At 63.8% G+C, this 22,806-nt stretch overlaps 1 protein-coding gene across 1 annotated transcript in view; it reads left to right on the forward strand.

The window, feature by feature from the left end:
• Window positions 1-495: 495 nt before the first annotated feature.
• Window positions 496-22,806, forward strand: part of LOC140107116 (E3 ubiquitin-protein ligase SMURF2-like) — a 38,157-nt gene continuing 15,846 nt past the window's right edge. Inside the window, 1 exon segment of the mRNA XM_072131667.1 lies at window positions 496-755. Coding sequence (XP_071987768.1) covers window positions 704-755 — 52 coding nt within the window. The 5' untranslated portion in view covers window positions 496-703.

A 22,806-nucleotide genomic window follows, 5' to 3' on the forward strand; every position in this document is an offset into this window, starting at 1 on the left:
CCGTACACCCCCCGCTCTCCTCCCGTACACCCGTCCATACACCCCCCCGCTCTCCTCCCGTACACCCCCCGCTCTCCTCCCGTACACCCGTCCATACACCCCCCGCTATCCTCCCGTACACCCCCCGCTCTCCTCCCGTACACCCGTCCGTACACCCCCCGCTCTCCTCCCGTACACCCGTCCATACACCCCCCGCTATCCTCCCGTACACCCGTCCGTACACCCCCCGCTCTCCTCCCGTACACCCGTCCATACACCCCCCGCTCTCCTCCCGTACACCCGTCCATACACCCCCCGCTCTCCTCCCGTACACCCGTCCATACACCCCCCGCTCTCCTCCCGTACACCCGTCCATACACCCCCCCGCTCTCCTCCCGTACACCTCTCTCTCTCTCTCTCTCTCTCTCTTCCCCGGGCTGTGTCCCGCCCTCAGCCCGCCTCCTCCCCCAGGCTCCTCCCCCGGCCGGGTGTCTCCTCCCTCTGCTTCCCTGTGCCCCGCCTCGGCGCTGGCTCCTCCCCCGGCCGGGTGTCTCCTCCCTCAGTCTGCTCCGTCTCCTCTCATGGCGCCGCTCTGGAGCTCCGGGCCTCGGGTCTGATTGTCGGCCGCTCCGCGCTCTTCTCCTGCCCGGCTCCTCCGCACTCCACACCGCGGCTCCGGCCCGGGCCTAGCGCCTGCCCCGGACTACAGCGCGGGCCCGGGGCCATGTCCAACCAGGGATCCCGGAGGAACGGACCCGTGAAGCTGCGCCTGACCGGTAAGAGGCCCGGGGACGGCGGGCGGGGGCTCCGGGGCCTGACTCACCCGCCCGGGCTCTCCGCCAGCACAGGCCGGGGCTCCGGGACAGACTAGGCCGCAGGGGCCCCACCGCCCGCCCGGGAAGTCCTGCAGGGGGAGGAGCCACGGGACACCCGAGCACTGATCACCCCTGGAATGTGTCCCCCGGATGTGGCCCTAGTGATGACCCGTGACCCCAGTAATCAGCTGGAATGTCTGACACCCGCAAATAGTCATCTCCCCAGTCACAGTGACCCCCTAAACCACTGTGTACCCCAATATACAGGTCACAGCTGACAGGAGACCCCCTAAACCACTGTGTACCCCAATATACTGGTCACAGCTGACAGGAGACCCCCTATACCACTGTGTACCCCAATATACTGGTCACAGCTGACAGGAGACCCCCTATACCACTGTGTACCCCAATATACTGGTCACAGCTGACAGGAGACCCCCTATACCACTGTGTACCCCAATATACTGGTCACAGCTGACAGGAGACCCCCTATACCACTGTGTACCCCAATATACAGGTCACAGCTGACAGGAGACCCCCTAAACCACTGTGTACCCCAATATACAGGGCACAGCTGGCAGGAGACCCCCCTATACCACTGTGTACCCCAATATACTGGGCACAACTGACAGGAGACCCCCTATACCACTGTGTACCCCAATATACAGGTCACAGCTGACAGGAGACCCCCTAAACCACTGTGTACCCCAATATACAGGTCACACCTGACAGGAGACTCCCTATACCACTGTGTACCCCAATATACAGGTCACAGCTGACAGGAGACCCCCTATACCACTGTGTACCCCATTATACAGGTCACAGCTGACAGGAGACCCCCTAAACCACTGTGTACCCCAATATTCAGGTCACAGCTGACAGGGAGACCCCCTATACCTCTGTGTACCCCAATATACAGGTCACAGCTGACAGGAGACCCCCTATACCTCTGTGTACCCCAATATACAGGTCACAACTGACAGGAGACCCCCTAAACCACTGTGTACCCCAATATACAGGTCACAGCTGACAGGAGACCCCCTATACCACTGTGTACCCCAATATACAGGTCACAGCTGACAGGGAGACCCCCTAAACCACTGTGTACCCCAATATACAGCTCACAGCTGACAGGAGACCCCCTATACCTCTGTGTACCCCAATATACTGGTCACAGCTGACAGGAGACCCCCTATACCTCTGTGTACCCCAATATACTGGTCACAGCTGACAGGAGACCCCCCTATACCACTGTGTACCCCAATATACAGGTCACAGCTGACAGGAGACCCCCCTATACCACTGTGTACCCCAATATACAGGTCACAGCTGACAGGGAGACCCCCTAAACCACTGTGTACCCCAATATACAGGTCACAGCTGACAGGAGACCCCCTATACCTCTGTGTACCCCAATATACTGGTCACAGCTGACAGGAGACCCCCCTATACCACTGTGTACCCCAATATACAGGTCACAGCTGACAGGAGACCCCCCTATACCGCTGTGTACCCCAATATACAGGTCACAGCTGACAGGAGACCCCCTATACCACTGTGTACCCCAATATACAGGTCACAGCTGACAGGAGACCCCCCTATACCACTGTGTACCCCAATATACTGGTCACAGCTGACAGGAGACCCCCCTATACCACTGTGTACCCCAATATACAGGTCACAGCTGACAGGAGACCTCCTATACCGCTGTGTACCCCAATATACAGGTCACAGCTGACAGGAGACCCCCTATACCACTGTGTACCCCAATATACAGGTCACAACTGACAGGAGACCCCCTATACCACTGTACCCCAATATACAGGTCACAGCTGACAGGAGACCCCCTATACCACTGTGTACCCCAATATACAGGTCACAGCTGACAGGAGACCCCCTATACCACTGTGTACCCCAATATACAGGTCACAACTGACAGGAGACCCCCTAAACCACTGTGTACCCCAATATACAGGTCACAGCTGACAGGAGACCCCCCTATACCACTGTGTACCCCAATATACAGGTCACAGCTGACAGGAGACCCCCTAAACCACTGTGTACCCCAATATACTGGGCACAACTGACAGGAGACCCCCCTATACCACTGTGTACCCCAATATACTGGTCACAGCTGACAGGAGACCCCCTATACCACTGTGTACCCCAATATACTGGGCACAACTGACAGGAGACCCCCTATACCACTGTGTACCCCAATATACTGGTCACAGCTGACAGGAGACCCCCTATACCACTGTGTACCCCAATATACAGGTCACAGCTGACAGGAGACCCCCTATACCACTGTGTACCCCAATATACAGGTCACAGCTGACAGGAGACCCCCCTATACCACTGTACCCCAATATACAGGTCACAGCTGACAGGAGACCCCCTATACCACTGTACCCCAATATACAGGTCACAGCTGGCAGGAGACCCCCCTATACCACTGTGTACCCCAATATACAGGTCACAGCTGGCAGGAGACCCCCCCCTATACCACTGTGTACCCCAATATACAGGTCACAGCTGGCAGGAGACCCCCCTATACCACTGTGTACCCCAATATACAGGTCACAGCTGGCAGGGAGACCCCCTAAACCACTGTGTACCCCAATATAGACATTGAATAGTGACCCCCCCCCCCCCCCCCCGTGTATTATACAGAGGTATGGGGACAGTATAGCATCACAGTGAAGCTACAATGTGGGGAACATTTGGGGTCACATGATTTGGGGGTGCGATGGTTGAGGTGTTGGGGGGTGATGGGTGCAGAGCGGGTGCTCTCTGGTGATGTAGGGGGGACACGTTGTGCAGCTGCGGACCGCCAATGTTATATCTGATTCTGGAAAAGCTGGGTGCTCCCCCACCTCTGCGGCTGCGCTGGTTATGGGGGTGACCCTCCGGGGCCCTGGCAGTGAGTGTGAGTGCAGGTGCTCCCCCCACCTCTGCGGCTGCACTGGTTATATGGGGGTGACCCTCCGGGGCCCTGACAGTGAGTGTGAGTGCAGGTGCTCCCCCACCTCTGCGGCTGCGCTGGTTATGGGGGTGACCCTCCGGGGCCCTGACAGTGAGTGTGAGTGCAGGTGCTCCCCCCACCTCTGCGGCTGCGCTGGTTATGGGGGTGACCGTCCGGGGCCCTGGCAGTGAGTGTGAGTGCAGGTGCTCCCCCCACCTCTGCGGCTGCACTGGTTATATGGGGGTGACCCTCCGGGGCCCTGACAGTGAGTGTGAGTGCAGGTGCTCCCCCACCTCTGCGGCTGCGCTGGTTATGGGGGTGACCCTCCGGGGCCCTGGCAGTGAGTGTGAGTGCAGGTGCTCCCCCCACCTCTGCGGCTGCACTGGTTATGGGGGTGACCCTCCGGGGCCCTGGCAGTGAGTGTGAGTGCAGGTGCTCCCCCCACCTCTGCGGCTGCACTGGTTATGGGGGTGACCCTCCGGGGCCCTGACAGTGAGTGTGAGTGCAGGTGCTCCCCCCACCTCTGCGGCTGCACTGGTTATATGGGGGTGACCCTCCGGGCCCTGACAGTGAGTGTGAGTGCAGGTGCTCCCCCACCTCTGCGGCTGCGCTGGTAATGGGGGTGACCCTCCGGGGCCCTGACAGTGAGTGTGAGTGCAGGTGCTCCCCCACCTCTGCGGCTGCACTGGTTATATGGGGGTGACCCTCCGGGCCCTGACAGTGAGTGTGAGTGCAGGTGCTCCCCCACCTCTGCGGCTGCACTGGTTATGGGGGTGACCCTCCGGGGCCCTGACAGTGAGTGTGAGTGCAGGTGCTCCCCCCACCTCTGCGGCTGCACTGGTTATATGGGGGTGACCCTCCGGGCCCTGACAGTGAGTGTGAGTGCAGGTGCTCCCCCACCTCTGCGGCTGCGCTGGTAATGGGGGTGACCCTCCGGGGCCCTGACAGTGAGTGTGAGTGCAGGTGCTCCCCCACCTCTGCGGCTGCACTGGTTATATGGGGGTGACCCTCCGGGGCCCTGGCAGTGAGTGTGAGTGCAGGTGCTCCCCCCACCTCTGCGGCTGCGCTGGTTATATGGGGGTGACCCTCCGGGGCCCTGACAGTGAGTGTGAGTGCAGGTGCTCCCCCACCTCTGCGGCTGCACTGGTTATATGGGGGTGACCCTCCGGGGCCCTGACAGTGAGTGTGAGTGCAGGTGCTCCCCCCACCTCTGCGGCTGCACTGATTATATGGGGGTGACCCTCCGGGGCCCTGACAGTGAGTGTGAGTGCAGGTGCTCCCCCACCTCTGCGGCTGCACTGGTTATATGGGGGTGACCCTCCGGGGCCCTGACAGTGAGTGCAGGTGCTCCCCCACCTCTGCGGCTGCGCTGGTTATGGGGGTGACCCTCCGGGGCCCTGGCAGTGAGTGTGAGTGCAGGTGCTCCCCCCACCTCTGCGGCTGCGCTGGTTATATGGGGGTGACCCTCCGGGCCCTGACAGTGAGTGTGAGTGCAGGTGCTCCCCCCACCTCTGCGGCTGTGCTGGTTATATGGGGGTGACCCTCCGGGGCCCTGACAGTGAGTGTGAGTGCAGGTGCTCCCCCCACCTCTGCGGCTGCGCTGGTTATATGGGGGTGACCCTCCGGGGCCCTGACAGTGAGTGTGAGTGCAGGTGCTCCCCCACCTCTGCGGCTGCGCTGGTTATGGGGGTGACCCTCCGGGGCCCTGACAGTGAGTGTGAGTGCAGGTGCTCCCCCCACCTCTGCGGCTGCGCTGGTTATATGGGGGTGACCCTCCGGGGCCCTGACAGTGAGTGTGAGTGCAGGTGCTCCCCCCACCTCTGCGGCTGCGCTGGTTATATGGGGGTGACCCTCCGGGCCCTGACAGTGAGTGTGAGTGCAGGTGCTCCCCCCACCTCTGCGGCTGCGCTGGTTATGGGGGTGACCCTCCGGGGCCCTGACAGTGAGTGTGAGTGCAGGTGCTCCCCCCACCTCTGCGGCTGCGCTGGTTATATGGGGGTGACCCTCCGGGCCCTGACAGTGAGTGTGAGTGCAGGTGCTCCCCCCACCTCTGCGGCTGCGCTGGTTATATGGGGGTGACCCTCCGGGGCCCTGACAGTGAGTGTGAGTGCAGGTGCTCCCCCCACCTCTGCGGCTGCGCTGGTTATATGGGGGTGACCCTCCGGGGCCCTGACAGTGAGTGTGAGTGCAGGTGCTCCCCCCACCTCTGCGGCTGCGCTGGTTATATGGGGGTGACCCTCCGGGGCCCTGGCAGTGAGTGTGAGTGCAGGTGCTCCCCCCACCTCTGCGGCTGCACTGATTATATGGGGGTGACCCTCCGGGGCCCTGACAGTGAGTGTGAGTGCAGGTGCTCCCCCACCTCTGCGGCTGCACTGGTTATATGGGGGTGACCCTCCGGGGCCCTGGCAGTGAGTGTGAGTGCAGGTGCTCCCCCCACCTCTGCGGCTGCACTGATTATATGGGGGTGACCCTCCGGGGCCCTGACAGTGAGTGTGAGTGCAGGTGCTCCCCCCACCTCTGCGGCTGCACTGATTATATGGGGGTGACCCTCCGGGGCCCTGACAGTGAGTGTGAGTGCAGGTGCTCCCCCACCTCTGCGGCTGCGCTGGTTATATGGGGGTGACCCTCCGGGGCCCTGACAGTGAGTGTGAGTGCAGGTGCTCCCCCACCTCTGCGGCTGCGCTGGTTATATGGGGGTGACCCTCCGGGGCCCTGACAGTGAGTGTGAGTGCAGGTGCTCCCCCCACCTCTGCGGCTGCGCTGGTTATATGGGGGTGACCCTCCGGGGCCCTGACAGTGAGTGTGAGTGCAGGTGCTCCCCCACCTCTGCGGCTGCGCTGGTTATATGGGGGTGACCCTCCGGGGCCCTGACAGTGAGTGTGAGTGCAGGTGCTCCCCCCACCTCTGCGGCTGCACTGGTTATATGGGGGTGACCCTCCGGGCCCTGACAGTGAGTGTGAGTGCAGGTGCTCCCCCACCTCTGCGGCTGTGCTGGTTATATGGGGGTGACCCTCCGGGGCCCTGACAGTGAGTGTGAGTGCAGGTGCTCCCCCACCTCTGCGGCTGCACTGGTTATATGGGGGTGACCCTCCGGGGCCCTGACAGTGAGTGTGAGTGCAGGTGCTCCCCCCACCTCTGTGGCTGCACTGGTTATATGGGGGTGACCCTCCGGGGCCCTGACAGTGAGTGTGAGTGCAGGTGCTCCCCCACCTCTGCGGCTGCGCTGGTTATATGGGGGTGACCCTCCGGGGCCCTGACAGTGAGTGTGAGTGCAGGTGCTCCCCCCACCTCTGCGGCTGCACTGGTTATGGGGGTGACCCTCCCGGGCCCTGGCACTGAGTGTGAGTGCAGGTGCTCCCCCCACCTCTGCGGCTGCGCTGGTTATGGGGGTGACCCTCCCGGGCCCTGGCACTGAGTGTGAGTGCAGGTGCTCCCCCACCTCTGCGGCTGCGCTGGTTATATGGGGGTGACCCTCCGGGGCCCTGACAGTGAGTGCAGGTGCTCCCCCCACCTCTGCGGCTGCACTGGTTATATGGGGGTGCCCCTCCGGGGCCCTGGCAGTGAGTGTGAGTGCAGGTGCTCCCCCACCTCTGCGGCTGCGCTGGTTATATGGGGGTGACCCTTCGGGGCCCTGGCAGTGAGTGTGAGTGCAGGTGCTCCCCCACCTCTGCGGCTGCGCTGGTTATGGGGGTGACCCTCCGGGCCCTGACAGTGAGTGTGAGTGCAGGTGCTCCCCCCACCTCTGCGGCTGCGCTGGTTATGGGGGTGACCCTCCGGGGCCCTGGCAGTGAGTGTGAGTGCAGGTGCTCCCCCACCTCTGCGGCTGTGCTGGTTATATGGGGGTGACCCTCTGGGGCCCTGACAGTGAGTGTGAGTGCAGGTGCTCCCCCACCTCTGCGGCTGCACTGGTTATATGGGGGTGACCCTCCGGGGCCCTGACAGTGAGTGTGAGTGCAGGTGCTCCCCCACCTCTGCGGCTGCGCTGGTTATATGGGGGTGACCCTCCGGGGCCCTGACAGTGAGTGTGAGTGCAGGTGCTCCCCCACCTCTGCGGCTGCACTGGTTATGGGGGTGACCCTCCGGGGCCCTGGCAGTGAGTGCAGGTGCTCCCCCACCTCTGCGGCTGCGCTGGTTATATGGGGGTGACCCTCCGGGGCCCTGACAGTGAGTGTGAGTGCAGGTGCTCCCCCCACCTCTGCGGCTGCGCTGGTTATGGGGGTGACCCTCCGGGGCCCTGGCAGTGAGTGCAGGTGCTCCCCCCACCTCTGCGGCTGCGCTGGTTATGGGGGTGACCCTCCGGGGCCCTGGCAGTGAGTGCAGGTGCTCCCCCACCTCTGCGGCTGCGCTGGTTATGGGGGTGACCCTCCGGGGCCCTGGCAGTGAGTGCAGGTGCTCCCCCCACCTCTGCGGCTGCGCTGGTTATGGGGGTGACCCTCCGGGCCCTGACAGTGAGTGTGAGTGCAGGTGCTCCCCCACCTCTGCGGCTGCGCTGGTTATATGGGGGTGACCCTCCGGGGCCCTGACAGTGAGTGTGAGTGCAGGTGCTCCCCCCACCTCTGCGGCTGCGCTGGTTATGGGGGTGACCCTCCGGGGCCCTGGCAGTGAGTGCAGGTGCTCCCCCCACCTCTGCGGCTGCGCTGGTTATGGGGGTGACCCTCCGGGGCCCTGACAGTGAGTGTGAGTGCAGGTGCTCCCCCCACCTCTGCGGCTGCGCTGGTTATGGGGGTGACCCTCCGGGGCCCTGGCAGTGAGTGCAGGTGCTCCCCCACCTCTGCGGCTGCGCTGGTTATGGGGGTGACCCTCCGGGGCCCTGGCAGTGAGTGCAGGTGCTCCCCCCACCTCTGCGGCTGCGCTGGTTATGGGGGTGACCCTCCGGGCCCTGACAGTGAGTGTGAGTGCAGGTGCTCCCCCCACCTCTGCGGCTGCGCTGGTTATGGGGGTGACCCTCCGGGCCCTGACAGTGAGTGTGAGTGCAGGTGCTCCCCCCACCTCTGCGGCTGCGCTGGTTATATGGGGGTGACCCTCCGGGCCCTGGCAGTGAGTGTGAGTGCAGGTGCTCCCCCCACCTCTGCGGCTGCGCTGGTTATATGGGGGTGACCCTCCGGGGCCCTGACAGTGAGTGTGAGTGCAGGTGCTCCCCCACCTCTGCGGCTGCGCTGGTTATATGGGGGTGACCCTCCGGGGCCCTGACAGTGAGTGTGAGTGCAGGTGCTCCCCCCACCTCTGCGGCTGTGCTGGTTATATGGGGGTGACTCTCCGGGGCCCTGACAGTGAGTGTGAGTGCAGGTGCTCCCCCCCACCTCTGCGGCTGCGCTGGTTATATGGGGGTGACCCTCCGGGCCCTGGCAGTGAGTGTGAGTGCAGGTGCTCCCCCCACCTCTGCGGCTGCGCTGGTTATATGGGGGTGACCCTCCGGGGCCCTGACAGTGAGTGTGAGTGCAGGTGCTCCCCCCACCTCTGCGGCTGCACTGGTTATGGGGGTGACCCTCCGGGGCCCTGACAGTGAGTGTGAGTGCAGGTGCTCCCCCCACCTCTGCGGCTGCACTGGTTATGGGGGTGACCCTCCGGGGCCCTGGCAGTGAGTGTGAGTGCAGGTGCTCCCCCCACCTCTGCGGCTGCGCTGGTTATATGGGGGTGACCCTCCGGGGCCCTGGCAGTGAGTGTGAGTGCAGGTGCTCCCCCACCTCTGCGGCTGCGCTGATTATGGGGGTGACCCTCCGGGGCCCTGACAGTGAGTGTGAGTGCAGGTGCTCCCCCCACCTCTGCGGCTGTGCTGGTTATATGGGGGTGACTCTCCGGGGCCCTGACAGTGAGTGTGAGTGCAGGTGCTCCCCCACCTCTGCGGCTGCGCTGGTTATATGGGGGTGACCCTCCGGGGCCCTGGCACTGAGTGTGAGTGCAGGTGCTCCCCCCACCTCTGCGGCTGCACTGGTTATATGGGGGTGACCCTCCGGGGCCCTGGCAGTGAGTGTGAGTGCAGGTGCTCCCCCACCTCTGCGGCTGCGCTGGTTATATGGGGGTGACCCTCCGGGGCCCTGGCACTGAGTGTGAGTGCAGGTGCTCCCCCCACCTCTGCGGCTGCACTGGTTATATGGGGGTGACCCTCCGGGGCCCTGACAGTGAGTGTGAGTGCAGGTGCTCCCCCCACCTCTGCGGCTGCACTGGTTATATGGGGGTGACCCTCCGGGGCCCTGACAGTGAGTGTGAGTGCAGGTGCTCCCCCACCTCTGCGGCTGCGCTGGTTATATGGGGGTGACTCTCCGGGGCCCTGACAGTGAGTGTGAGTGCAGGTGCTCCCCCCACCTCTGCGGCTGCACTGGTTATATGGGGGTGACCCTCCGGGGCCCTGACAGTCAGTGTGAGTGCAGGTGCTCCCCCACCTCTGCGGCTGCGCTGGTTATGGGGGTGACCCTCCGGGGCCCTGACAGTGAGTGTGAGTGCAGGTGCTCCCCCCACCTCTGCGGCTGCACTGGTTATATGGGGGTGACCCTCCGGGGCCCTGACAGTGAGTGCAGGTGCTCCCCCCACCTCTGCGGCTGCGCTGGTTATATGGGGGTGACCCTCCGGGGCCCTGACAGTGAGTGTGAGTGCAGGTGCTCCCCCCACCTCTGCGGCTGCGCTGGTTATGGGGGTGACCCTCCGGGGCCCTGGCAGTGAGTGTGAGTGCAGGTGCTCCCCCACCTCTGCGGCTGCGCTGGTTTTATGGGGGTGACCCTCCGGGGCCCTGGCAGTGAGTGTGAGTGCAGGTGCTCCCCCCACCTCTGCGGCTGCGCTGGTTATATGGGGGTGACCCTCCGGGGCCCTGGCACTGAGTGTGAGTGCAGGTGCTCCCCCCACCTCTGCGGCTGCGCTGGTTATATGGGGGTGACCCTCCGGGGCCCTGACAGTGAGTGTGAGTGCAGGTGCTCCCCCACCTCTGCGGCTGCACTGGTTATATGGGGGTGACCCTCCGGGGCCCTGGCAGTGAGTGTGAGTGCAGGTGCTCCCCCACCTCTGCGGCTGCACTGGTTATATGGGGGTGACCCTCCGGGGCCCTGGCAGTGAGTGTGAGTGCAGGTGCTCCCCCCACCTCTGCGGCTGCACTGGTTATATGGGGGTGACCCTCCGGGGCCCTGGCAGTGAGTGTGAGTGCAGGTGCTCCCCCAGGGATAATGTGTGCGGAGCTGTTACCCCGGGGTGAGTAATGAGGAGGCTGCGGTCACCCCAGATACCTGCCGCCTCCCAGGCCCTGGAATCTGTGCCGCCCGAGGTATGCGGCCGCTATGCGTCAGCTGAGAAAACAAGGGCTTTTGTTGTGGATTCCTCTGCCGCCCTGCAAGGGTTAACAGGAACTGCGGCCGACATTCCTGCTGCCCCCAGCGCCCGGGCAACATCTGGGCGGGAGCCTGGCAGCGCAGGGGTTAATGGCACCTTCTGGGGCTGGCGGGGGGCTCTGGCACGTGACGCGGCTCCTCTGATGGCGCGGGTGTAGATTTGGCGCTGTGGTGGTCCGGTCCAGTCCGGTTCTCCCTCTGCTGTCAGTGACTGATGTGAGGTCCTGCTGTTACACCTACAGTCACTGCTGAGGGTCTGTTACACTGTGTAGACTGGACTGATCAGGAGGCTCCTGTGTCTCTCCAGTGCTGCTGCTTTGTTACAGTGTGTCAGTGCAGATATGACCTAGTTCTCCTGAGATGCTACACTGTGACAGTCCTGCAGCTGTGTGGGTGTTGTGTAATGGGTGACGGGCAGACTGGTCCCGCAGGTTTCGGTGGCAGCTGATTGGTTTCCTCTTGTGTGATGATGTGCCAGGTCCGGTGTGCTGACTATGGGGGCTCTGCGGAGGACCCCCCATCACCAGTCCTCGCCCGCCAGTGTCCCCCTGAGATGTCCACATGGGGCCACGCGTGGCAATCACATCCCTGGCGTCCGTCTCCAGCGGGTGCCACGTATCCTGCCCATACAGCACATACAGGTTATGTGGCGCCCTGACCCCGGGTCTGGTGCTTGTGACCCGAGAGTCACCGCCCCCCCCCCCCCCCCCCTCGGCCTCTGCGGTTCCGTCCGGGGGTCCGTCCAGGCCGCTGCCAAGGGTGATATTTGCTGTTCTGCAGACCTTGGAAGGATCTAACTTGGCAGCCGCTTATGAGGATGAGGGGTTGTTGCTCTCTGTTGTCAGCCATGTTCCAGTAAGGTCCAGGTGTAATACACGGTCACATCCAGAGCTGCAGTCCTGTGGTGGAGCTTTGCAGCTTTAGGTGTGACTGGAGGAGGTCTTGATCCTGTGGCAGTGAGGGGGTTAATGGCTGCAGTGTGAAGGGTCTTGGATATTACCCCTCCCCCTAGACCCCCCTCATGTACACAGGACACCTGCACAGGACGTTGTCAGGTCTTCCCGTAGATTCTGTGGTCACTTCCATGTCCTTGTTACTGCAGAGATCACAGCCCCCAGGACCCCACTGTGCTCCGCCGAGCCCCCGTAGTCAGGACCCCCCTCCCTGTGCTCCGCCGAGCCCCCGTAGTCAGGACCCCCCCTGTGCTCCGCCGAGCCCCCATAGTCAGGACCCCCCCCTGTGCTCCGCCGAGCCCCCATAGTCGGGACCCCCCTGTGCTCCGTCGAGCCCCCATAGTCAGGACCCCGCTGTGCTCCGCCGAGCCCCCATAGTCGGGACCCCCCCCTGTGCTCCGCCGAGCCCCCATAGTCAGGACCCCCCCCTGTGCTCCGCCGAGCCCCCATAGTCAGGACCCCCCCCTGTGCTCCGCCGAGCCCCCATAGTCGGGACCCCGCTGTGCTCCGCCGAGCCCCCATAGTCAGGACCCCGCTGTGCTCTGCCGAGCCCCCATAGTCGGGACCCCCCCCTGTGCTCCGCCGAGCCCCCATAGTCGGGACCCCCCGCTGTGCTCCGCCGAGCCCCCGTAGTCAGGACCCCGCTGTGCTCCGCCGAGCCCCCGTAGTCAGGACCCCGCTGTGCTCCGCCGAGCCCCCGTAGTCAGGACCCCGCTGTGCTCCGCCGAGCCCCCGTAGTCAGGACCCCGCTGTGCTCCGCCGAGCCCCCGTAGTCAGGACCCCCCCTGTGCTCCGCCGAGCCCCCGTAGTCAGGACCCCCCCTGTGCTCCGCCGAGCCCCCGTAGTCAGGACCCCCCCTGTGCTCCGCCGAGCCCCCGTAGTCAGGACCCCGCTGTGCTCCGCCGAGCCCCCATAGTCGGGACCCCCCCTGTGCTCCGCCGAGCCCCCATAGTCGGGACCCCCCCCCCCCCCCCGTGCTCCGCCGAGCCTCCATAGTCGGGACCCCCCCCTGTGCTCCGCCGAGCCCCCATAGTCAGGACCCCCCTGTGCTCCGCCGAGCCCCCATAGTCAGGACCCCCCTGTGCTCCGCCGAGCCCCCATAGTCAGGACCCCCCTGTGCTCCGCCGAGCCCCCATAGTCAGGACCCCCCTGTGCTCCGCCGAGCCCCCATAGTCGGGACCCCCCCCCCCCCCGTGCTCCGCCGAGCCCCCATAGTCGGGACCCCCCCCTGTGCTCCGCCGAGCCCCCATAGTCAGGACCCCCCTGTGCTCCGCCGAGCCCCCATAGTCAGGACCCCCCTGTGCTCCGCCGAGCCCCCATAGTCGGGACCCCCCCCCCCCCCTGTGCTCCGCCGAGCCCCCATAGTCAGGACCCCCCCCTGTGCTCCGCCGAGCCCCCATAGTCGGGACCCCCCCCTGTGCTCCGCCGAGCCCCCATAGTCGGGACCCCCCCCTGTGCTCGGCCGAGCCCCCATAGTCAGGACCCCCCCCTGTGCTCGGCCGAGCCCCCATAGTCAGGACCCCCCCCCGTGCTCGGCCGAGCCCCCATAGTCAGGACCCCCCCCTGTGCTCGGCCGAGCCCCCATAGTCAGGACCCCCCCTGTGCTCCGCCGAGCCCCCATAGTCGGGACCCCCCCCCCCCCCCTGTGCTCCGCCGAGCCCCCATAGTCGGGACCCCCCCCCTGTGCTCCGCCGAGCCCCCATAGTCGGGACCCCCCCCCCCCTGTGCTCCGCCGAGCCCCCATAGTCGGGGACCCCCCTCCCTGTGCTCCGCCGAGCCCCCATAGTCGGGACCCCCCCTGTAGGCAGGACCCGGGCCAAATGGGAAATGATTCATCGTCTCTGAATGAGGAGAGAGCGGAGGGAGACGCTTCCTGCCCCACCAGACGCTGCCGCCTCCTGCTGCAAGGAGCGCTCTGCCGGACCCCCACGTAACCCGGACCCCTGCCCCACCAGACGCTGCCGCCTCCTGCTGCAAGGAGCGCTCTGCCGGACCCCCACGTAACCCGGACCCCCTACCCCACCAGACGCTGCCGCCTCCTGCTGCAAGGAGCGCTCTGCCGGACCCCCACGTAACCCACCAGACGCTGCCGCCTCCTGCTGCAAGGAGCGCTCTGCCGGACCCCCACGTAACCCGGACCCCTGCCCCACCAGACGCTGCCGCCTCCTGCTGCAAGGAGCGCTCTGCCGGACCCCCATGTAACCCGCACCCCTGCCCCACCAGACGTAGCCGCCTCCTGCTGCAAGGAGCGCTCTGCCGGACCCCCACGTAACCCGGACCCCCTGCCCCACCAGACGCTGCCGCCTCCCGCTGCAAGGAGCGCTCTGCCGGACCCCCACGTAACCCGGACCCCTGCCCCACCAGATGCTGCCGCCTGCCGCAAGGAGCGCTCTGCCGGACCCCCACGTAACCCGGACCCCTGCCCCACCAGACGCTGCCGCCTCCTGCTGCAAGGAGCGCTCTGCCGGACCCCCACGTAACCCGCACCCCCTGCCCCACCAGACGCTGCCGCCTGCCGCAAGGAGCGCTCTGCCGGACCCCCACGTAACCCGGACTCCTGCCCCACCAGACGCTGCCGCCTCCTGCTGCAAGGAGCGCTCTGCCGGACCCCCACGTAACCCGCACCCCCTGCCCCACCAGATGCTGCCGCCTGCCGCAAGGAGCGCTCTGCCGGACCCCCACGTAACCCGGACTCCTGCCCCACCAGACGCTGCCGCCTCCTGCTGCAAGGAGCGCTCTGCCGGACCCCCACGTAACCCGGACCCCTGCCCCACCAGACGCTGCCGCCTCCTGCTGCAAGGAGCGCTCTGCCGGACCCCCACGTAACCCGGACCCCTGCCCCACCAGATGCTGCCGCCTGCCGCAAGGAGCGCTCTGCCGGACCCCCACGTAACCCGGCCCCCCTACCCCATCAGACGCTGCCGCCTCCTGCTGCAAGGAGCGCTCTGCCGGACCCCCACGTAACCCGGACCCCTGCCCCACCAGACGCTGCCGCCTCCTGCTGCACGGAGCGCTCTGCCGGACCCCCACGTAACCCGGACCCCCTGCCCCGCCAGACGCTGCCGCGGCCTGCTGCAAGGAGCGCTCTGCCGGACCCCCACGTAACCCGGACTCCTGCCCCACCAGACGCTGCCGCCTCCTGCTGCAAGGAGCGCTCTGCCGGACCCCCACATAACACTGCCTCCTGCCCCACCAGACGCTGCCGCCTCCTGCTGCAAGGAGCGCTCTGCCGGACCCCCACGTAACCCGGACTCCTGCCCCACCAGACGCTGCCGCTTCCTGCTGCAAGGAGCGCTCTGCCGGACCCCCACGTAACCCGGACCCCTGCCCCACCAGACGCTGCCGCCTCCTGCTGCAAGGAGCGCTCTGCCGGACCCCCACGTAACCCGGACCCCTGCCCCACCAGATGCTGCCGCCTGCCGCAAGGAGCGCTCTGCCGGACCCCCACGTAACCCGGCCCCCCTACCCCATCAGACGCTGCCGCCTCCTGCTGCAAGGAGCGCTCTGCCGGACCCCCACGTAACCCGGACCCCTGCCCCACCAGACGCTGCCGCCTCCTGCTGCACGGAGCGCTCTGCCGGACCCCCACGTAACCCGGACCCCCTGCCCCGCCAGACGCTGCCGCGGCCTGCTGCAAGGAGCGCTCCTGCCGGACCCCCACGTAACCGGACTCCTGCCCCACCAGACGCTGCTGCCTCCTGCTGCAAGGAGCGCTCTGCCGGACCCCCACACAACCCGCACCCCCTGCCCCACCAGACGCTGCCGCCTCCTGCTGCAAGGAGCGCTCTGCCGGACCCCACGTAACCCGGACCCCTGCCCCACCAGACGCTGCCGCCTGCTGCTGCAGGGGCGCTCTGCCGGACCCCCACGTAACCCGGACCCCTGCCCCACCAGACGCTGCCGCCTCCTGCTGCAAGGAGCGCTCTGCCGGACCCCCACGTAACCCGGACCCCTGCCCCACCAGACGCTGCCGCCTCCTGCTGCAAGGAGCGCTCTGCCGGACCCCCACATAACCCGCACCCCTGCCCCGCCAGACGCTGCCGCCTCCTGCTGCAAGGAGCGCTCTGCCGGACCCCCACGTAACCCGGACCCCCTGCCCCGCCAGACGCTGCCGCGGCCTGCTGCAAGGAGCGCTCTGCCGGACCCCCACGTAACCCGGACTCCTGCCCCACCAGACGCTGCTGCCTCCTGCTGCAAGGAGCGCTCTGCCGGACCCCCACACAACCCGCACCCCCTGCCCCACCAGACGCTGCCGCCTCCTGCTGCAAGGAGCGCTCTGCCGGACCCCCACGTAACCCGGACCCCTGCCCCACCAGACGCTGCCGCCTGCTGCTGCAGGGGCGCTCTGCCGGACCCCCACGTAACCCGGACCCCTGCCCCACCAGACGCTGCCGCCTCCTGCTGCAAGGAGCGCTCTGCCGGACCCCCACGTAACCCGGACCCCTGCCCCACCAGACGCTGCCGCCTCCTGCTGCAAGGAGCGCTCTGCCGGACCCCCACATAACCCGCACCCCTGCCCCACCAGATGCTGCCGCCTGCCGCAAGGAGCGCTCTGCCGGACCCCACGTAACCCGGACCCCTGCCCCACCAGACGCTGCCGCCTCCTGCTGCAAGGAGCGCTCTGCCGGACCCCCACACAACCCGCACCCCCTGCCCCACCAGACGCTGCCGCCTCCTGCTGCAAGGAGCGCTCTGCCGGACCCCCACGTAACCCGGACCCCTGCCCCACCAGACGCTGCCGCCTGCTGCTGCAGGGGCGCTCTGCCGGACCCCCACGTAACCCGGACCCCTGCCCCACCAGACGCTGCCGCCTCCTGCTGCAAGGAGCGCTCTGCCGGACCCCCACGTAACCCGGACCCCTGCCCCACCAGACGCTGCCGCCTCCTGCTGCAAGGAGCGCTCTGCCGGACCCCCACATAACCCGCACCCCTGCCCCGCCAGACGCTGCCGCCTCCTGCTGCAAGGAGCGCTCTGCCGGACCCCCACGTAACCCGGACCCCTGCCCCACCATTCATGAACGCTGATGGGCCCCGGTTGCGCTGTGCGGTGCTGCTGCCGCTACTCTGCAGTCGCCTTCACCCTGAGACTCCGGAGGGGGCCCCCCACTTCCTCAGGCCCCAATGTCTCCTAAAAATGGGCCTACATGAAGGGTTAACTCTGTGCCCGGATGGAGGGGGATGGGCTGTCATCAGGACACATGACCCGGCGGCCGCCTCCCATCTGTCACCCTGTAACCAGAGCCGCCGTCATGTGCCTGACACCCCTCAATTATTCATGGGGTGTCATAAGCCACTCAGGACCCCAGGAAAGCTGAGTGTATGGAGAGACCTGCAAGATCCTGGGAAAGCTGAGTGTCATGTAGTACTGTGTATGGAGAGACCTGCAAGATCCTGGGAAAGCTGAGTGTCATGTAGTACTGTGTATGGAGAGACCTGCAAGATCCTGGGAAAGCTGAGTGTCATGTAGTACTGTGTATGGAGAGACCTGCAAGATCCTGGGAAAGCTGAGTGTCATGTAGTACTGTGTATGGAGAGACCTGCAAGATCCTGGGAAAGCTGAGTGTCATGTAGTACAGTGTGTAAGGGAGACCTGCAGGACTCGGGAAAGCTGAGTGTCCAGACAGGAACATCCGAGCCCCTGCTGTATCCGAGCCGGACTGTGTCATATAGGGTTATTGGGGGGGGGGGGCATATATAGCCCCCCATATATGAGGTTATGGGGTGTGAAGCTGCTGTATATAAGGTTATGGGGGGGCAGGCCCCTGTATATAAGGTTATTGGGGGGGGGGCAGGCCCCTGTATATAAGGTTATGGGGGGGGGCAGGCCCCTGTATATAAGGTTATTGGGGGGGGGGGCAGGCCCCTGTATATAAGGTTATTGGGGGGGGGGGCAGGCCCCTGTATATAAGGTTATTGGGGGGGGGGGCAGGCCCCTGTATATAAGGTTATTGGGGGGGGGGGCAGGCCCCTGTATATAAGGTTATTGGGGGGGGGGCAGGCCCCTGTATATAAGGTTATTGGGGGGGGGGGGGCAGGCCCCTGTATATAAGGTTATTGGGGGGGGGCAGGCCCCTGTATATAAGGTTATTGGGGGGGGGCAGGCCCCTGTATATAAGGTTATTGGGGGGGGCAGGCCCCTGTATATAAGGTTATTGGGGGGGGGGCAGGCCCCTGTATATAAGGTTATTGGGGGGGGGCAGGCCCCTGTATATAAGGTTATTGGGGGGGGGCAGGCCCCTGTATATAAGGTTATTGGGGGGGGGGCAGGCCCCTGTATATAAGGTTATTGGGGGGGGGGCAGGCCCCTGTATATAAGGTTATTGGGGGGGGGGCAGGCCCCTGTATATAAGGTTATTGGGGGGGGGGCAGGCCCCTGTATATAAGGTTATTGGGGGGGGGGCAGGCCCCTGTATATAAGGTTATTGGGGGGGGGGGCAGGCCCCTGTATATAAGGTTATTGGGGGGGGGGCAGGCCCCTGTATATAAGGTTATTGGGGGGGGGGGGGGCAGGCCCCTGTATATAAGGTTATTGGGGGGGGGGGGGGGGCAGGCCCCTGTATATAAGGTTATTGGGGGGGGGGGGGCAGGCCCCTGTATATAAGGTTATTGGGGGGGGGGGCAGGCCCCTGTATATAAGGTTATTGGGGGGGGGGGGCAGGCCCCTGTATATAAGGTTATTGGGGGGGGGGGGGCAGGCCCCTGTATATAAGGTTATTGGGGGGGGGGGGGCAGGCCCCTGTATATAAGGTTATTGGGGGGGGGGCAGGCCCCTGTATATAAGGTTATTGGGGGGGGGCAGGCCCCTGTATATAAGGTTATTGGGGGGGGGGCAGGCCCCTGTATATAAGGTTATTGGGGGGGAGGGCAGGCCCCTGTATATAAGGTTATTGGGGGGGGGGGCAGGCCCCTGTATATAAGGTTATTGGGGGGGGGGGGGCAGGCCCCTGTATATAAGGTTATGGGGGGGCAGGCCCCTGTATATAAGGTTATGGGGGGGGGCAGGCCCCTGTATATAAGGGGGGAGGGGGGCACCTGTATATAAGGGGGGGCTCCGTATACTGACGGTTTTCTCTTGTCTCCTCAGTTCTCTCCTGTATATAGGGGGGGGGGGGGCTCCTGTATATAGGGGGTGGGGCTCCTGTATATAAGGGGTGGGGGCTGTATATAGGGGAGGGGGGGCTCCGTATACTGACGGTTTCTCTTGTCTCCTCAGTTCTCTCCTGTATATAGGGGGGGGGGGCTCCTGTATATAAGGGGTGGGGGCTGTATATAGGGGAGGGGTGGGCTCCGTATACTGACGGTTTCTCTTGTCTCCTCAGTTCTCTCCTGTATATAAGGGGGTGGGGGGGCTCCTGTATATAGGGGGTGGGGGGCTCCTGTATATAGGGGGTGGGGGGGCTCCTGTATATAGGGGGTGGGGGGGCTCCTGTATATAGGGGGTGGGGGGGGGCTCCTGTATATAGGGGGTGGGGGGGGCTCCTGTATATAGGGGGTGGGGGGGCTCCTGTATATAGGGGGTGGGGGGGCTCCTGTATATAGGGGGGGGGGCTCCTGTATATAGGGGGGGGGGGCTCCTGTATATAAGGGGGGGGGCTCCTGTATATAAGGGGGGGGGCTCCTGTATATAAGGGGGGGGCTCCTGTATATAAGGGGGGGGGGGGCTCCTGTATATAAGGGGGGGGGGCTCCTGTATATAAGGGGGGGGGGCTCCTGTATATAAGGGGGGGGGGCTCCTGTATATAAGGGGGGGGCTCCTGTATATAAGGGGGGGGCTCCTCTGTATATAAGGGGGGGGGCTCCTGTATATAAGGGGGGGCTCCTGTATATAAGGGGGAGCGGCTGCTGACGGTTTCTGTTGTCTCCTCAGTTCTCTCCTGTATATACGGTTATAGGGGGGGGCTCCTGTATATAAGGGGTGGGGGCTGTATATAGGGGGAGGGGGGCTCCGTATACTGACTGTTTCTCTTGTCTCCTCAGTTCTCTCCTGTATATAGGGGGTGGGGGGGGCCTCCTGTATATAAGGTTATGGGGGGGTCCTGTATATTAGGGGGGCCTCCTGTATATTAGGGGGGGGGGTCCTGTATATAAGGGGGGGCTCCGTATACTGACGGTTTCTCTTGTCTCCTCAGTTCTTTCCTGTATATAGGGGGGGGGGGCTCCTGTATATAGGGGGGGGGCTCCTGTATATAGGGGGGGGGCTCCTGTATATAAGGGGGGCTCCGTATACTGACGGTTTCTCTTGTCTCCTCAGTTCTCTCCTGTATATAAGGGGGGGGGGCTCCTGTATATAAGGGGGGGCTCCGTATACTGACGGTTTCTCTTGTCTCCTCAGTTCTCTCCTGTATATAAGGGGGGGGGGCTCCTGTATATAAGGGGGGGGGGCTCCTGTATATAAGGGGGGGGGGCTCCTGTATATTAGGGGGGGGGGCCTCCTGTATATTAGGGGGGGGGGCTCCTGTATATAAGGGGGGGGGCTCCTGTATATAAGGGGGGGGGGCTCCTGTATATAAGGGGGGGGTTCCTGTATATAAGGGGGGGGGTTCCTGTATATAAGGGGGGGGCTCCTGTATATAAGGGGGGGGCTCCTGTATATAAGGGGGGGGGGCTCCTGTATATTAGGGGGGGCTCCGTATACTGACGGTTTCTCTTGTCTCCTCAGTTCTCTCCTATATATAAGGGGGGGCTCCTGTATATAGGGGGTGGGGGGGGGGGCTCCTGTATATAAGGGGGGCTCCTGTATATAAGGGGGGCTCAGTATACTGACGGTTTTCTCTTGTCTCCTCAGTTCTCTCCTGTATATAGGGGGGGGGCTCCTGTATATAGGGGGTGGGGGGGGGCTCTGTATATAAGGGGGGCTCCGTATACTGACGGTTTCTCTTGTCTCCTCAGTTCTCTCCTGTATATAAGGGGGGGCTCCTGTATATAAGGGGGGGCTCCTGTATATAGGGGTGTGGGGGGGGGGCTCCTGTATATAAGGGGGACTCCTGTATATAAGGGGGGCTCAGTATACTGACGGTTTCTCTTGTCTCCTCAGTTCTCTCCTGTATATAGGGGGGGGGGGCTCCTGTATATAGGGGGTGGGGGGGGCTCCTGTATATAAGGGGGACTCCTGTATATAAGGGGGGGCTCCGTATACTGACGGTTTCTTTGTCTCCTCAGTTCTCTCCTGTATATAGGGGGGTGGGGGGGGGCTCCTGTATATAAGGGGGGGGGGGCTCCTGTATATAAGGGGGGGGGGCTCCTGTATATAAGGTTATGGGGGGGGATCCTGTATATAAGGGGGGATCCTGTATATAGGGGGAGGGGGGCTCCTGTATATAAGGGGGGGGGGCTCCTGTATATAAGGGGGGGGGCTCCTGTATATAAGGTTATGGGGGGGGATCCTGTATATAAGGTTATGGGGGGGGATCCTGTATATAAGGGGGGATCCTGTATATAAGGGGTGGGGGCTGTATATAGGGGGTGGGGGGGGCTCCGTATACTGACGGTTTCTCTTGTCTCCTCAGTTCTCTCCTGTATATAAAGGGGGGGGGGGCTCCTGTATATAAGGGGAGGGGGGGGCTCCTGTATATTAGGGGGGGGGGCTCCTGTATATTAGGGGGGGGGGCTCCTGTATACTGACTGTTTCTCTTGTCTCCTCAGTTCTCTCCTGTATATAGGGGGTGGGGGGGGCTCCTGTATATAAGGGGGGGGGGGCTCCTGTATATAAGGGGGGGCTCCGTATACTGACTGTTTCTCTTGTCTCCTCAGTTCTCTCCTGTATATAGGGGGTGGGGGGGCTCCTGTATATAAGGGGGGGGGGCTCCTGTATATAAGGTTATGGGGGGGGATCCTGTATATAAGGGGGGATCCTGTATATAGGGGAGGGGGGCTCCTGTATATAAGGGGGGGCTCCTGTATATAAGGTTATGGGGGGGGGCTCCTGTATATAAGGGGGGGGGGCTCCTGTATATAAGGGGGGGCTCCGTATACTGACTGTTTCTCTTGTCTCCTCAGTTCTCTCCTGTATATAGGGGGGGGGGGGGGCTCCTGTATATAGGGGGTGGGGGGGGGCTCCTGTATATAAGGGGGGGGCTCCTGTATATAAGGTTATGGGGGGGGATCCTGTATATAAGGGGGGATCCTGTATATAGGGGGAGGGGGGCTCCTGTATATAAGGGGGGGGGCTCCTGTATATAAGGTTATGGGGGGGGATCCTGTATATAAGGGGTGGGGGCTGTATATAGGGGGAGGGGGGCTCCGTATACTGACGGTTTCTCTTGTCTCCTCAGTTCTCTCCTGTATATTAGGGGGGGGGGGCTCCTGTATATTAGGGGGGGGGCTCCTGTATATAAGGGGTGGGGGGGCTCCGTATACTGACGGTTTCTCTTGTCTCCTCAGTTCTCTCCTGTATATAGGGGGGGGGGGCTCCTGTATATAAGGGGTGGGGGCTGTATATAGGGGAGGGGGGGCTCCTGTATATAAGGGGGGGCTCCTGTATATAAGGGTGGGGGCTGTATATAGGGGAGGGGGGGCTCCGTATACTGACGGTTTCTCTTGTCTCCTCAGTTCTCTCCTGTATATTAGGGGGGGGGGGGGGGCTCCTGTATATTAGGGGGGGGGCTCCTGTATATAAGGGGTGGGGGGGCTCCGTATACTGACGGTTTCTCTTGTCTCCTCAGTTCTCTCCTGTATATAGGGGGTGGGGCTCCTGTATATAAGGGGGGGGGCTGTATATAGGGGGAGGGGGGCTCCTGTATATAAGGGGGGGCTCCTGTATATAAGGGGTGGGGGCTGTATATA

The sequence above is a fragment of the Engystomops pustulosus genome, unplaced genomic scaffold, assembly GCF_040894005.1.
Source record: "Engystomops pustulosus unplaced genomic scaffold, aEngPut4.maternal MAT_SCAFFOLD_117, whole genome shotgun sequence".
Classification (NCBI taxonomy): domain Eukaryota; kingdom Metazoa; phylum Chordata; class Amphibia; order Anura; family Leptodactylidae; genus Engystomops; species Engystomops pustulosus.